The 16063-nt window shown below is 46.6% G+C and overlaps 1 protein-coding gene across 1 annotated transcript in view; it reads left to right on the forward strand.

The window, feature by feature from the left end:
- Positions 1 to 16063, forward strand: part of CALN1 (calneuron 1) — a 192388-nt gene that overhangs the window by 40649 nt on the left and 135676 nt on the right. The window contains exon 7 of the mRNA XM_084492997.1: positions 8921 to 9119. Within this exon, the coding sequence (XP_084349123.1) occupies positions 8994 to 9119 (126 nt within the window). The 5' untranslated portion in view covers positions 8921 to 8993. The remainder of the gene's footprint in view (positions 1 to 8920; positions 9120 to 16063) is intronic.

The raw sequence follows: 16063 nt of genomic DNA on the forward strand, positions 1-16063 counted from the left end.
CAGCAATTCCAGCTGCCAGTTGGAGATTGCTTATAGTGCCTCCTTAGCCACCAGTCTGCAGAAGATGGAGCCGTGAGGCAGAACTTGGAGTTCAGCCCTTTGCACCATTTGTGTATACCACTTTGACCCAAGGCAAGCTCTATTATTTTCCTTTGTTTCTAAGCCACATCTCCATAAAGCAACAGAACTATTCAGTGGTAGAATGCACCATATTGAATGAAGTTATATTATTAACATCAACTTTTCTACGGACAATTAAAAAAACCTTTCATTTTGAAAACACTGCTACACTGCTGTGTCAGTGGTCATGTTAGAGGCAACAGGACTATTCAAGCAGGCCTAAATTAAGTAATAATTGAAATGTTTGAAAGAAAATGAGTATGGTTGTCAGGGTCAGACTTAAATATGTTTTGCTAACATCTTGCAGAAAAAAAAAAAGATAAAAATTACAGTGCTGTGTGAGAGATGACTGGGTTCTATTTCAAAGTAAATAAGTAGAGCAGGGAATAGAGAGGGAGAACACACAAGAGCCCAGTGAATAATATGTATAACCAAATGAAAGATTTTGCACAGTGGTACAGTATGAGGTACAACTTCAGAATATAAAAACAGAAAATATCTAGTTCACACACACACACACACACACACAAAAATCCACCCACAAGAATGTTTAACAGAACATTCAACTACAATATACAACCCATCATTTTAGAACATATTTTTAACATATGCAATTGGGGAAATGAAGCACCTTTTGATAAATAACATCTTAAAGTGCTGCTGCACAATAACATAAATATTGAAAAAGTTGTTTTGAAGAACTTAGCTAGAGTAACTAGCAAAGTCCTGATGCTGAAAAACATAACTTCAATAAAGTACCTTAAATCAATGGCACATGAACACATGTTGAGGTTAAGCAAATGTACTGGTGTTTCTATAAATCCTCACACTTGCATTCTTGAGACAGGGCAAAGCTTTGTGCATGCATCTAGAATACCAGGGCAGTCCTTTCTGCTTTGCTGCTGATTTCAGCAGGAACACCAATTGCTCCATACTGTAGCATTCACCAGTTTACTCTTACTACAGCATAGAACAACTTCCAGAGGAGCGTTACTCAAGATACTAAAAAGAGGGTTTTGGTTTTCAACATGTCAAGCACAGTTCTACCATGTGTCTGAATGCTGGGCTGAAACTTTATCACTATTAGAGTTCTGAGGACACCAATTGCCATAAGCAGCCTCACCTGGATTCCACACATGGTCTCGCAGCCTATTTAAGCTCAGTCCCAGGCCTTCAGGCCCTGTATGAGGTGTGCTGGAGACATGTCTGTGGCTGGCTGGTTTCTGCCTACTAGAAGCTCTCAGACCTGTTGTAGATAACTATTCTTTAACCCTGTCTCCTAGGTGGCTCCCAGGCTCACCCTGCAGCTCTGTTTCCAGGCTTCTGACTGAGCTTCAGGGACCTTGGTCCTAATTTCTCACCTTATCTGATGTTGTCCCTTGATCCTGTTACTAACGCTCATCTCTGCTCATTGTATTCAGGTCCTGTGGTTGGTGAGCCAGAACCCCTGGCTTCTGGTTCTTTTCTCCCATCATGTAGGTGATCCACCTCTGCTTCTCCCTGACAAATCCATTCTTGACCAAACGTTTCATCACTGACTCTCTCCTGCTAAGTTGGTTCATGTATAAATAGTAGTGGTGCAGGTTGGGGTTGAGCATGGTTTTGAGGCTATAACTGAATCTACGGGTATTGGGAGTAATATGTGAAAATGAGGTTGGAGAAGCATCATTAGCTAGATGGATGAGCATATTTGTGTGCTAAAGTAACTACAGAGTACCATCCAATTAAGCCAGGACATCTCCTGTATGCCAAGGTCTTGATTTGTGTAGCGCATTGATAGTGACTGAAACTCTGAGTTTCAACTAGCTATTTGCTGTTCTACATTTATTTCATTGGACTTCCAGTGTTGCCATCCTAATAAATACCTACTAAAGCTCTGCTTAGATCCAGCCCTGCCACAGTTTGACCTAAACCCTCTTTCATCTTCCTTGCTGCTGCCTGCACTCTGGGTTGGGTCTCTGAGGATGGGATCCACCTGACCTGTGCAGGGTGATGAACTAGTGGTTCCACACTCACAGCAGCATCCCTGGCACATTAGCCTCAGCACACAGCAGTTGTGTTAGAGAAGTCGGGTGAAAGGGAGCAGTAATAATCTCCAAGTTCTGCCAACAAAATCCCCTTCAATTCTGTTGTTGTCTTCTTGCCTTTTCTTTCCCCCTCTCCATACCTTGGCAAGACTCTTTCCTGTTTTTCTTTCATTACATGGCAAATGCACAATGTGAACAGGAGGTCATGTACTCCAAATCCTCGTTTTATATTTTTTCTGACGTTGCCAGTTGCTTTTTCTAAAGACTATGAATAATGTGCAAACTCCTTTTGGGTAACAGTTATAATTAGATGCTTTCTAAATTTCCAAGAGCTTTGAAGTTCTTAGCACGCTCCTTTCCTAATATCCTGTGGCTCCATATTTATGCTAATAAACTGAGCTGCATCCAATTGACCCTAGAACTGCTGCCCTGCAGCAGGTTTGGAGTTTAGTATACAAAGGCAAAAAGGAATAGTTGGAATGTAAGATCCAGTGTGAGTATCCCACAATGTCTGGATTTATAGGGAAATAATATTTCTGAAAAGTCTTGCTAGGCTGATCTCCCTGGGCAAGATTTTGCACCCAGTGTATTTCAAAATGCATTGCTGTGGAAACCACTGCCAAATGATGATGTCAGGCTGATGTCAGGCAAGAAAGGCTCTCCCCTCCCTGCAGATGCTTCTGCGGTGTAGTTGTCTTGTGGCTATTGCCATTTCCATGCAGCAAGTAATTTCTTCCAGGGAACTCCACAGGGAGCTTTCCTTGTGCAAATGTTCTCTCAGGAGAGCTTTCAGCATCAGTCCAGGTAGAGAGGAAGAAATAAGAAGTCTCTGTTTCAGATCTGTGTGGAGAGGTAAACACGGGTAGGTGGACAGGAAAAATATGATGGTGCTGCCCATGAAAGTACAAGTGAGTGAACTTTCAAATGGATGGGGGTGAAAGAAGTATAGGGAAGGAAAAAAATGTCATCTACATTAAGACAAAGCCAACAGCTATTTTCCTCTGCCAAAATGGTACCTTCTGGTTTTGGTTTGAAAATGTAGTTTTGGATCAGCTGACAGTTCTTGAATTTAGTGAATTCAGACTGAGGGAAATGGTTCACTTTTCAGTAGATTATTTCAGTTTGCATGAGAATTTCTCCAGCGGGTAGAGTGGGGAGCTGAATAACGCACAGCTCTGGGGTGGGAGCAAACAAGCCAGCAAGGCCTGCTGGAGACAGCAGAATCAGCTGCAAACCCAAGCAAGGCCAAGCTCCAGGCTGCAGTACAGGTCCTGTCCATGACCCCCTTCTCCTGCCCCCAGGCAGGCTGGATGTCTTGTGGTTCTTGACCGTGTGAAGGCTGTGATGTGCAGTCCCTTGGGTCAGGGATCTGCGCCAGCTCTGCTGATCCAATAGTGAGTCAGAAGGTAGGCTGTGCTGCCTAAAGGCCTCTCTCTGTTCGTTTTGAAAGAAGGTCTTGAGCCAAGGACTCTTGTTTCCTGCTGGAGTTGCCTTGAAGCTTGTCGTGTCTTTGAGTGGATATTCCTAAGGTTTTCCTGCTGATGCTTTGCACTGTATAAATATTTGAATATTGATTGCATGTGAAGAATAACAGTCTGCCTGCTTTTTCCTAGTAGGACAAGATGTATGGGTTCTGTTCTGTCCTGTTGAGTACTTAAGCATTTCTCATCATGTGAGCTAGGAAAAGACTAGCTCCTGGTTTCTGATAGTTTAGGCCTTGCACTTTGCTGTTCTGCAAGTGGCCAACTGAGCTCTTAGACATGGGTCACACACCTCCCGTGGGAGTGGCTGAACTGGACAGGGCTTGCAGCTGAACAGAATGCAGCAACCACCTCCTCACTGCGGTGAGCAGTGGTTTCTGGTGAACTTAGCTGTTCTTGTCAAATGTTCTTGGCCTTTATCAAGTGCCAGAAAATGAAGTGTTTTTGCATTAGTCATAATCTTTTGTCAGGTTTGCTTTTTCTTCATTGGCTTAGAGCCGCACATGAATTTGGGACTGGAGCAAGCTGAACTTTAACTTTAGGTTCTGCCACTGAAAAATCATTTGCATGACCCTATATTGTCATTGATGCTTGGATGGACTGAAGATGGCAAAGGCTGGGGGGGCTTTCTCTTTACCATTGCACAATAAGGCACACAAGCTGCGTGTTGTGCATTTCAACAGCAGACACACAGTGTTTGTTCCAGCCACAGATTTGCCTTTACAGAGGCTATTGCCCAGCCTAAATGGTGCCTGGAAGTGCCTACTAAGGGAGCATTATTCCTGAGCAGAGAGGTATGCCTGTGGTGGTGTACTTCTGTCCCTGCCAGAAGCAGAATTCCAGGTTATGACTGGCCTTCTCACTGCTCCAGGTGCCAAGTGCACTTCTTCAACCTGTTATCCAAGTTAGAGAGAGGGTGGCATAGGCATAAGAAAAATCATTACATCAAAGTCCCTGGAAGCCCTGGTAGTCACCTTGGACGCTGTTGAATACCTGATGAATAAACGTGTTCTGTGTATGCAAGGGGCAGTGAAATATCTTCCTCCCCCCCCACAGGCACTCTTCCAGTCCACTCTTGTGGAGAGTGAGGCCCTTTCCTCTGCCTTCTCCCATTAAATGTGCCTTCACTGGAGAGAAAAATGAGATATGAAGAAAATCTGGAGATCCAGATGGAGATCCAGCAGCAGAGGTGCAGTCCAAACTCTGTCCTTCATGGCTTGTAACAAGAAGCCTTGGAGTGAGTGAAAGCCCTGACCCCCAGCCAGCCATTGTACCTGCTCTCACCTATTTCTCCAAGAGGTGAAGTCTGGAGCAGCTGCTGATTTTCCTTTTCAGTCTTAGGTTTGGAGCTATTAATAAGCCTGGAAAATAACCACATGTTCTCTGAATTATGTAACAGATGTTAAATTCCCCAAGATGAAGAGGTGTCAGCCTGATGGAAGAAGTGATGTGAGGGCCTTTCTTTTTCCTTTGAGCTGGGTTTCTTCTCTTATTAGTGAAATTGGCTACCTGCCGGTGGAGGTAAAACAGAAAGTTAGTGTCACTCCACAATGTTCTGACCCAACCCCACTGCTCCCCTTCCCCCTTCACTTTGCACACGTATTTATGCATTTCTTGCCTTTCTCCAGCATCAGATTGTGAAGATGGTGCCATCCAGAATGAAGTCCCATTGAAAGAATGTGTTGTGATGAAGAGCTGTTGAGTGAGTCACTGTGATCGTGTTGGCAAAGCGGGCTGTGAGGCAGGCCAGACCCTTACGTTTGGCATGAGGGAGTGAAAAGCAAAAGAGGAAAGTAAACTTAGGGCCAGGAGCACTGCAGTGCTTGGCCAGCCAGCTGGGCTGGGTTGCAAATGCTTTCCTACTTAACCATTTCGGTGACACGGCCCCACCAAAGTGGGGACATTTCCATGCTGTGTTCACAGCCACATATGAGTACTGGGAGATGGGCTTAAGGTGCATGGAGAAGAGGTGACCTCTGAAAGGGATTAAAAAGGGTTTCACGTATTTCCTTTTTTTAAACAAACAAACAAACAAACATTTTTTTAAGCTTCTCCTCTTCATGGTTGTTTTTGACCCTGCAAAACCATACAAAATCAGAAGGAATTTAACCTGGTAGAGACCCTTAGTACCTCTAGTCCAACCCCTGCCCAAAGATGTGCAGGGCCTTCTCCTGCCCAAGAATGGAGATTCCATTGCCTCTCGGAGTCCTGCCCCAAAGCAGCACTACCCACTGAGTGATTTCATTATTTTTGGTGTGACTTCACTTGCTTCCACTTGTTCCTGTTGCTCCTTCCTCTTTCCCTTCACACATGACATACTCCAGCTGGATCATACTGACTCGCTCCAGGGCTTGCTCCCACGTGCTGTTGTCTCTTCAGTCCTGGAGGACCCAGTGCAGGCTCTGGCTGGTGGTACCGAGGCCAGGGGAGACCCCCCTTCCTTGTCACAGGGGCTAGCTGGAAAATGCTAAGGGAAACTTCCACAGCCTGGAGGTTTGTGCCCACCTCTGTTTGTACACACAGTCCATCTCATGAGTATATCTTTTTATTTTGTTTGTGGTTTGTTTTTTTGTTTGTTTGTTTGTTTTGTTTTGATTTTATTTTTTTTTAGAAACCTGCTTAATTAACATTCAATTCAAACCAGTAAAAATTTTAAAGCAGCTTAAAATAGTTTTCTTTTACATGACATTTTTCCTATTTCTTGCCACAATTATGGCTAACATTAGTTACTCATTTCTAACCTAAAATGAGCAGGAAAGCGTGAAGTTAGTTTCACTGTGGTATCCTTTCTGCATGCAAGAGAAAGGGGGGTTGGCAGAAGAGTGCCATTGCCAGGGCTACCACTTGTGTCCCCACTCTCCTAGGCTGAGCACTCGCAGCTCTGCATGGGGAAAGGTCCTCAGCAGCCCCCGCTGCTATTTAACCAGACCCGAACAGCTCTTTTCCTAGGATCCCTCTTCTGTGCTTCTTGGTGCCTCCTATAAAGATGGAGGGAAGCTGTCACCAGCTCCGTGTAACACAGCTGAGCAGTCCCTTGGGTTAGACATTTATAAATGTGGATTGAAGACATTGGCCCCAAGGGTACCACATTTTCTGTGGGTGTAGATACACAGTGAGACTAATAAATCAGCCTCTGCGCTAATAGAGATGCCTGCGCTCTTGACTGTGACCCCGCTGGCTGCTCTCTCCGAGGGGTGGCTTTGCTCAGACATTTATTTCTGAGATCTGCTGTAGCGTTTCCTGTCATCCACCCACTGTCATGACAACTACAAGTGTTCATTGCAACACAACGTGCCCTTTCCTCCTGGGGATGCTTCTGGGGAAATGGAGCTCAAGTCAGAACAGGCTCACAGGGGAAAATCCTGCTGGAGGTGTGAGCCACGTCCTCTTACCACCGATGTTAGCATGATCAGAAGTGTGTGTAGAGAGTAGCCCTCCCAAATCCCTCCCTCATTTTTCATGTCTTGTACCAGGGAGCGGAAGAAATTGCTGAAAGTGAGTTCCCGCTAGGTGTGAAATTCAACGGGGCTGTGAATGCTGTGGAGATTTCTCAAACATCAAGGTCTAATCTGGGCAGCCTGGCACAAGCCCAGCTCTGCCAAGGGAAGAACTGGCCAGCTTTGATTGTTGGTCACTTTAAGGGGGTAAGAAGGAAGACGCAGAGACTGGGGGACCCAATTTTGAATGGCTTCACTATTTCCCCAGGGTTCCCTTTAGCTTGTCCTTCAGGAGCAGTTGACAGCTTTGCACTCTGTATTATTCACTGCTTGTTACTGATTAATGGGCTTTAATGTCATTACTTATTTCATTATCAAGTCAATCTAGAAGACCAGCCATTATCTAGGAAAAAAGCGAAACACCAAAACCGCTATTTCTTTCTGACATTAAGTGGTTGGCTAACAGGGTAAAGTGCAAGGTTCATGTTTAAGAACAAGACGCTATTAGCAGGAAAACTTGCTATGAAAGCTGTCTGTAAAGCTGCGTTATCCAGACATAGAGTCGAGTCCAGCTATCACAGGACGTGTTGCAAAAACACGGTGATAAATGAGGTATTCCAAAAAATATAAGGACCAAAACAAGAGCCCAAGTGGAATCTCAGGGTCGGTGATAACAGTGCTGGTAGTGGTAATAATAATCATACACCTTGGAGGTCTGGTCCGGGGTCAGGCCTCAAGTGTGTGAGGTGTAATGCAATTGCAGACAAAATGGTGAATAATTTCTTGCTTCAAAGCACTTAAAAACCAAATACAAGGAGAGCGAAGCCAGCGACAGATGGGCAGGGGAGAACAGAGGTAAGGGCAGCTGGCATGAGGAGGGGACATCACAGTGCACCAGCATTTTGGGCTGTTAGGGATGGGGGTTTGGGGAGGATAAAGGTGTATGTGCGGATCACTTTGGGGCACTGCCAAAATACTGGGGTGACTGACAGTATGGGTTGATGTCCCATTGGGGAACTGGAGATGGCAGCCCACTAAGCTGCAAGCATGGAGGGTCCTGGCAGTGGGGACCTCCATTTGTACTGGGTGCAGAAGAGAAGAGGGATCTGTGGTGACGTATGCCCATCGTGGTGGGGAATGGGCTTCACGGATGTCTCTCAGATGGCAAGGCAGCAGAGCACAGACTGCGAGGATGGACAGGGGAGGCTTGGCAGCACCATGCTGGAGGTGTTGGTCATGGAGGGCTGCACATCACGGTGGGGGGGAGATGCTTGTGGAAGGGGGTGCCCTGCCTGAGGGCTTGGAGACTGGGTGCACCCGGTGCAGGTGGGCACCCTGCAGAGATACCAGCACAGTTCTCAGTTCCTCCTCTTGCAGGGGTGTTTGTGCCCTCCTCCCTTCAATGCAGGAGCACTGGTCTCACCCAGCTCGCTCTTAAGAGCATCTGGGTGGACTGGCAGCAGTGCATGGTTGTGCCCAGAGATGCATTTGGATGCTGCAGGTTTGCGCACAACTACTGGGCTGCAGCTGGAGTCAGCCTTGGATTTTTCATTCGATCCGTCCTAACTCTGCATTGCAAAACATATGAGCAAATTGCTGCTGCCCCCTGGAAGAAGCAGGGCTGTGTCCCAAAGCATACTATTCCCATGGTGTTTAACATTCTCTGCAAAACCAGCTTTTATTTAGAACTGAACATCTGTTCCAGATGTGGTTATTCACTGCCTGTGTCACTGCACTCCTGCCATTGTTGTCCTGCTCCACAGTGAAAGGCTGGCATGAATTATTGAAAGATTGAATTTAAATAAATGATAAACTGGTACAGTGCGTGCAGTAAGTTTCTGTCAACTCCTTATAGAGTCGCACTGCTGGCTTCGCTCTCCCCATGATGAGCTCGCACACCTCCGCGAACCTGCCGCCGCATCTGCCTGATGGGGCTGATCGAAGAGCGTGGAGAGGGGCAGCCCAAGCATGAAGGTGGCCGAGGGGACGAGTCGCCCGGGGAGACAGAGGAGCCGCAGCAGAGGAGCAGGCAACCGGAGTTTCCCTCCTGGCAAGTGGCTTTCTCATCTCAAACAGTTCCTTGCAACAGGGGCGGGAGGACGGGGCGGGAGGGATGCTGCTCCCGAGGGTGGGCAGCAGGAACAGCACTGGGGACTGGCAGTGGGTGCACATGTCAGGAATCTGATGGTGTAAATGGTCCTTGGCCAAAATCTTAGAGTAAATCCTCATCCCGCATCTTTGTGGGACTGTGTTGAAAGAAAACGTGTCCAGAACACCTATGAGTGCATGATTTGTGGGTGAGGGGTGCTCTGGGATCAAGCCCATGGAGGATCTGTACCAGCCAAGCCCTCCATTTTTGTTGTCTCTCAGCTGGGAAATCCAAATGGATTTTTGGAAGCCTGGTAATCTTGGAAATTGATTTCTGTCTGCCCCTCCCACCCCCCTTCTTCACCATTTTGAAAAATGGCTTGACTCACAGTTGCAGGAGGCTGTGGGGATTCACAGCAGACCATCTGTTTCAGCTGTTAGCAGTCATTAATTTTTTTCATATTTTTTGCTGCTTTTGAGATACTTGGGGGAAAAATATGTTCTTGATGGCATTGGAGGACTTCAAAGTCACTTATATTTTTATTTTTATTTTTTTTTTTTTTACTCAGAGAAACAATATACAGTGGATGCAGTTGTTATGAAAGAATTACATTTTTATTGGGTTTTCTAAATGGGGATTTCTGTCTCCTGTGGACAAGCAGGAGAACATGGTGTCCTGTTTATCTCCTTTCCACCACACATTCACCTAATACCTGCCTTGTTTCTGTACTGCAATACATTCACTAAGGAGTTTTGTTTTTTCTTTTTTCTTTTTTTTTTTTTTCCCTCTTCTGGTTAAACTCTAATACAGAAAGGTTTTCTTTTACAAAATATACCAAGATATATTTTTAAGCCACTGCATTTCTGGATTCTGCATTACTGATTAAATCAGCCTTATTGTCTCCAGTTATTCTACACAGAAACTGGAAAATTACTTAACTCCTTGACAGGTGTTCACAGCTGATGGCTCAGATTTGTGGATCGAGTACCAGGGCATATGGCATGACAAATAATAGAACAAACTAATCCTATTGACACTGTCCACCCTGCAGTCTATGCACATTTATCCTTGTGCCTTGCTCTTACTGAGCGAGAGACCATTCCCTGAGCCAACTTCTCTTGGAGATGTTTCTCCCAAGACACAGACTGATGAATTTGGGTCATTGGGGTTTGAGCAAAGTGAGTTTGTGCTGTTTTGCAAGGACCTGTGAAATGGCAAAGGCTGATCTTGCACATGCACTGTGTGGACATCTGCAATGGGGAGATCGTGGCAGCTCCTCCAGAGGATGCTGAGTGCTGGCTTCATCCGGACATGAAGCTGGAGCCTGATAACGAGTAGAGCAGAGAGCTCTGTGCTGGGCACACAGTTAGGCTGGTTTGGGCTGTGCATACCTAAAAGGAAGAGCTGGATGGGTAACATCGGGCTACAGCCACAATAACATCTGGGACAGAAGGCACGGCAGTGGCCTGGATGTATACCTACTCTGAAGTCTTAGATGGTTGGAGACTGCGGAACAGAATCTGGGTATTTCAGACTTCTCTGTGACACTGGGGAGAGGTGACAGCCAAAACACTGTGGAATATTTCCAGCCCTCCATTAGGGCTGCAGCTTTCAGCAATATTACAAATGTGTCCTGGAAAAGACTCCTTTGTGCTGGCCAGAAAGCCGCCGCTGTTTCTGGGCTCAGGAGCTCGTCCGACTCTCAGCAGCTGGCACGAGGTGAGCCCAGCATGTGGCGGCTGCGGAGCCAGCTGGCACCTGCGGATACCGCAGGGACGGTGGCTGGTCCTGTCCCGTGTTCCGCTGCCTGCACTAGGGTGGCACGTGCTGGTAAAATCCAAGCATCTCCATAGTGCAAGACAGAAGGTCTGTGGGATGTGTCCATTGGGCTCAACACTGGGTCTACAGCATGTGTTTTGGAGTGTGCTCTGGACACATGCAAACGGTCTGCATGTGGAGGAGCAGGATGTGTCCCTGCTTGCACAGGCACATCCCTCGCTCTCATTCTGAGCAAGGTGCCTGCCCTGGGAGACCTGAGGGCAGTGAGTGCACTGCAGTGCTGACCAGAGGTGGAGGAATGCATATCTGGAGGCTCAGGGACGTCTGGTGCTGGTGTAGTTTTTGTTTGGAGGCCTTTTCCTTGCTGATTGACTTAATTAAAATTAAAAATTAAAAAAAAAAAAAAAAGGCAGAGAGGATTCAGCTTTTTTTTTTTTTTTTTTTTTTTTTTTTAATGAAGTGCCTCACTTTTAGGGCTGCAGAACTAATTTTCATTTCAAAATTTCTTCTAATTTAATTTTAAAGTTCCTCAAAAAAAAGAAAAGATTCAAACTGCAATGTGAAAAGAGGTGTTGGCTTTTGTAAACAAACCAAAGCAAACTCAAATCTATTAGCTGACTAGAACATCATTTTCTGTTTTGAAAGATCAATTTTCTAGAGAAAAAAATGAATTTTTAAAGTAAAGATAGATATATAGTTTTAATTTTATTTTTTTTTTCCCTGTGGCATCTAAACTACTCTTCATGCTTTTGCCCTACCATGGAAAAATCTGGGGTACTGCTGCGCTGGGGCATGCTCTTCCCCTTTAACTTACAGAGGCTTTCCAGGGCATGGCAGGAGATTTTCAGATTTGATGACAAGAGAGGAAGATCGTGCTCCCAGAGCCCACATTTGTTCTTCAATCTCCTACACGTGTCTGCATTTGCTTGTGGCCATCCTCCTCCCTCCATCAGGTCAGACCTTGGTGTACCCAAAAATCACCGCCCGGCTTCCAAGTCTGCAAAAGAGCGAAGAGGAAGGAAATCTCTTTCCATCAGGAAATTTGCCTATTAACACCCCAGATACAAAAATCTCAATGGAGCTTTTCCCCTCCAAACCAGCTAAAATGTCTCTCACTGATGGGAAGTCTAAAAATAAGTGAGTTCTCCACAAACAGTTTAAAGATGTTGAAAATGAAAAGCAACAAAGGATGTAGAACGTATGAGTCACTAAATTACAGGGCTATCTTTCTAAGAGCAAAACAAAACAACAAAAAAAAAGCCCTCCCCACTGAAATTCATTGTGAGTTTTCTGGGTTTGGTTTGGGGCTGTTTGCCTCGCAGTGCTGGCGCAGTCATCTTATTTTTGTGGGCTAGCAAAGGGCTCAAAGCCTTCCCCATTTTCATTACACAGTGTGCCAGAGCTCTGTGTAAATAAGGAGCATAAAACCAGCCTGCTCAGTGGCGTGAACAGGAGGTGCTTTTCTCTCACACATGGGCAGTGCTGCTGATCCAGGAGCCATGCCCCTTGCAGGAGCTCGCTGGATGTCAGGCTTGCAGGGAAGAGCTTGTGTGTGCACCAGCATGTTCCTCTGGCCTCAGTGTAGCTGCCACTGTTTGGACTCTCAGTTGGGAGCAAGCAGATTTTTGTGGGTGTAATCACATTTGTCTGTAGCTTCAGTTTGTTGAGATAATGTAATATAAGGAGTTCTCTCTTTTTTTTTTTTTGTCTTTTTGAAGGTGTCGTTTTGTGATGAGCTCCACCAGGGTGGACTCTGTTGCAAAACTGACATTTTTTTAGTATTTGCAGATGAGCTTGAATCAAAATCTTGGTGTCTGAGACAGCAGGAGAGGGATGGACTTTTGCCAAACCTATGCCTACATCTGATGTTTGCAGCCAGCCCCAATCTCTCTAATAGGCTGAAATGAAGCCTTGGATTCAAGCAGATGGTGGGGCTGGAGATGTGACTCTGCCAGAGCTGCTGCGGCCCAGGCCTGCTGTCAGTGCATGCAATGCCATCTCCGGTGCTTGAAGTGGCTTTAGGCTGCCCTTTCTACCCCTCATGTTCAGTGCCTTCATCCATCCCCTTCCTCTGCAGCAGGAAGAAGATGGGGTGCAGGAGAGCACGGCATAGTGGGGCAGCAAGATGTTGCTTCCCTGAGCCCCTGCAGCATTCAGCAGGCTTGTCTCCATCACAAAGATCCCATTGATCAGTACGAGTGAGCCTAAAGAACCCATTGATCAACACATGCGAGCCCAAATAACCTATCGATCAGTGCATCGGTTGTGTGTGTCAGCAGGTGTGTGGAGGCTGAGCACAGCAGTCGTAAATCCTTGAGCAGAGCTTGCTCAGCAATGATTTAATCTAGATATTTAGTTCTGAAATGCTCTAATTAAACTTCAGAATAAACCACCCAGTGCAAAAGCACAATGAATAAGAAGTAAAAATAAAAGTTTCTCCTGGAATAATTAACCATCATTAAAACATGAAAATCCAGGCTAGGGAGCAATTGTATGCCTTCCACAAAGCGTTTAATCAGAAATAATGTGATGAAATTAAGCAATACAAAAAAATTAGGCTAAAAGTTGAGAAACTAATCCCACTTGTGAGAGCCATTAGACCATGCAGTGCTCTTGAACCCTCTCCAGGGAGCGTCTGGACATGCATTTCTTGGGACATCTACAGTTGGAGTGGACCGAACTCCCCTCAGTACTGTTGGCAATAATTACGGGCCTCCTCATTTCTGTGGCCATCACAGACCTTCTATAGTTTTTATTTCAGTGGATTGCTCCTGACTGAGCACAACTACTTAATTTCTATAGAGGACTTTCTCTAAGGGACCTCTAAGTTTGACCCTTACAGACTTTACATCTAGGTAATGTATGGGATATTTTTAAGACACCTGCCTCTACTCATATCATTCACTGGCTTGCCCTGCCTCCTCTTGGACGCTACGCTTATTGCTGCCATATTTATTGCAAGCTCACCATTCAGCCACTGCTTTCCTTCATCTAAAAAGACACTGAAACTGAAATTAAGACCTTGTGGTGCCTCATGGCTGCGGGTTTGCTGAGCATCTCCCTGTGAGCTGGGAGGTACCCAATTGTAATCGGTCTGACTGGTGTACAGCAGCTTGAAAGCAAATTACATCAAGCGATAATCCTCTTGTTATTAGAGCGACGGCTCGGCACTGACAGTGACAACCACCACTGGTCCCCAACAGGCAGCCGGGCAGGTTTCTGACAACAACCTGCCCTGCCTCGCATAATTTTTCAGCACTTTGCTTTGTCACATTAGTATTATATTGTCTCTCGCTGTATCATTTTCAGGAGCGCAATGTGGACATCGGGGCACTGATTTCCAAGGCAGCCATCACCTTCCAGAGCGCGCTCCGTCCTCTTGCTGCCCCTGTTGGTACCAAGGACAGGTTCTTAAAAACAAGGGTCTGGCAGGATCTGCTCTGAGTTCTCAGGGAGAAGAAGAGAAAAGGGCTAGAGGCTGGTCTTATTTACACAGGCATGAGTTTGGAGTTATTCTGGATATGTTTAGGGATTAATGAGAGCTTGGTTCTTTAACAATTTTTAATAATAAATATATAATCCTAATGGATTTTCCAGCTACTGTATTGAGCTGTGAAGCTTGGAACCTTTTTGGTTAATGTCTTCCAGAGCTGAAGGAAAGGAAATTAGCTGAAGGCAGGGAAGAACGTGCTGCAAGTGAGAGGGTTTTACCCCGCTTTACTCACGTATGCAGTCTGGATGAAGCTCGGGAAGTCACTTGTGAAAGTTGCTTTGTGGTTCAGGGAAAAAAAAAAAAAAAAAAAAAAATAAGTAAAAGGATGCAAAGAGGTTGATCCAGGTCTCATCCTGATGAAACATTCAGCTTCCCCTGACAGTGCTGAGAGCCAGCTTACAGAAGCAGTGTCCTCACTAGACACAAAATTGCTTCATCAAAATGGTAAAATTACAGGATGTAGCCAGGCCTGAACACCCCAATGTTTTGTCAGGAACTTGGACCATTGCTAAATTCTTGCATCTCCATCCAGGCCCTGGACAGGGCAAGCAGGCAGCAGGACACAGAAGTCCTGTAGCTGGGTTTTGCAGCTGAGCTGGCAAAGCAGTGGTTTGATAATCGATGGAGATAGGATTTCTAGTACAAAGAGACCAGCTAAATAAATAAAAAAAATCCCTCTGCCCCTGGCTCCATGGCTGGTGAGCATATCCCTTCTGATGGTAAAATCCCAGTGTGAGAAATGTGGTGGCCACAAGGCTGAAAGGAAGGAGGTGGGGAGGATTTTAAATTTGAAAAGTACAGCGCGTGCATGATGTAAGCTAAATGCCTTTGAGCTGTAAAGTCGACGCTTATTGTGAAGGCCCTGGTCTTCGCTCAGTGCTCACCTGGTTGTGGGAGTGTTGCTGTAGGTGCCGGAGGTGTTTCCAGGCTGTGTCCTGGGTCCAGCAAAGGCAGTTGAAGTACCCTGGCCTGGCTTTCTCTGGACTTGATTTTTGGTGGATTTGTTCATACCAGGCGGAGATCCCCCAGCCATGTGCTTATGGTGTGCCCAGAAGGGGCTGCCTGCCTTGGTGACCCACGGCTCCCTGCTCTGCTCCCCAGCACAAAAGGGGCAGGCGGGCTGCCCAGGCTGGGGCACAGGGTGCGGGGAAGCACGCTCGCTTGTGCACACAGGAGCACTGGGGCGTGTGCAGATGTGGTTTCTCCTCCATTGCTGCTTCATAGACTCACAGAATTGTTTGGGTTGGGAGGAACCTTAAAGACCACCCAGTTACAAGCCCTTGCCACGGGCAGGGCCCCCTGCCCCCAGCCCAGGCTGCCCCCAGCCCCATCCAGCCTGGCCTTGGCCACTTCACAGACAGGGCACCCACAGCTCCTTGGGTCAACCTGTTCCAGTGCCTCCCCCCCCCCATCCTATTCCTACCTATTCCTAAAAACAGACCCAGCAGCAGCATACACCCACCGACCCTCGGAGCCCACTAGTGAAGGAGTCCGGCCCCACATCAGTGCTTCCCCGGGGGCCCTTCACCCCGCTAACCCCGGGGAGCACGGCGGGGGCTGGAGCCAGCCTCCGGCCGGCCCCTCCGCGGCCAGGGGGTGGGCAGCGAGGCGGGGGAGCGGCGAGGAAGGGGTTAGCG

Source organism: Aythya ferina (genome assembly GCF_964211825.1).
Source record: "Aythya ferina genome assembly, chromosome: 19".
Lineage (NCBI taxonomy): Eukaryota > Metazoa > Chordata > Aves > Anseriformes > Anatidae > Aythya > Aythya ferina.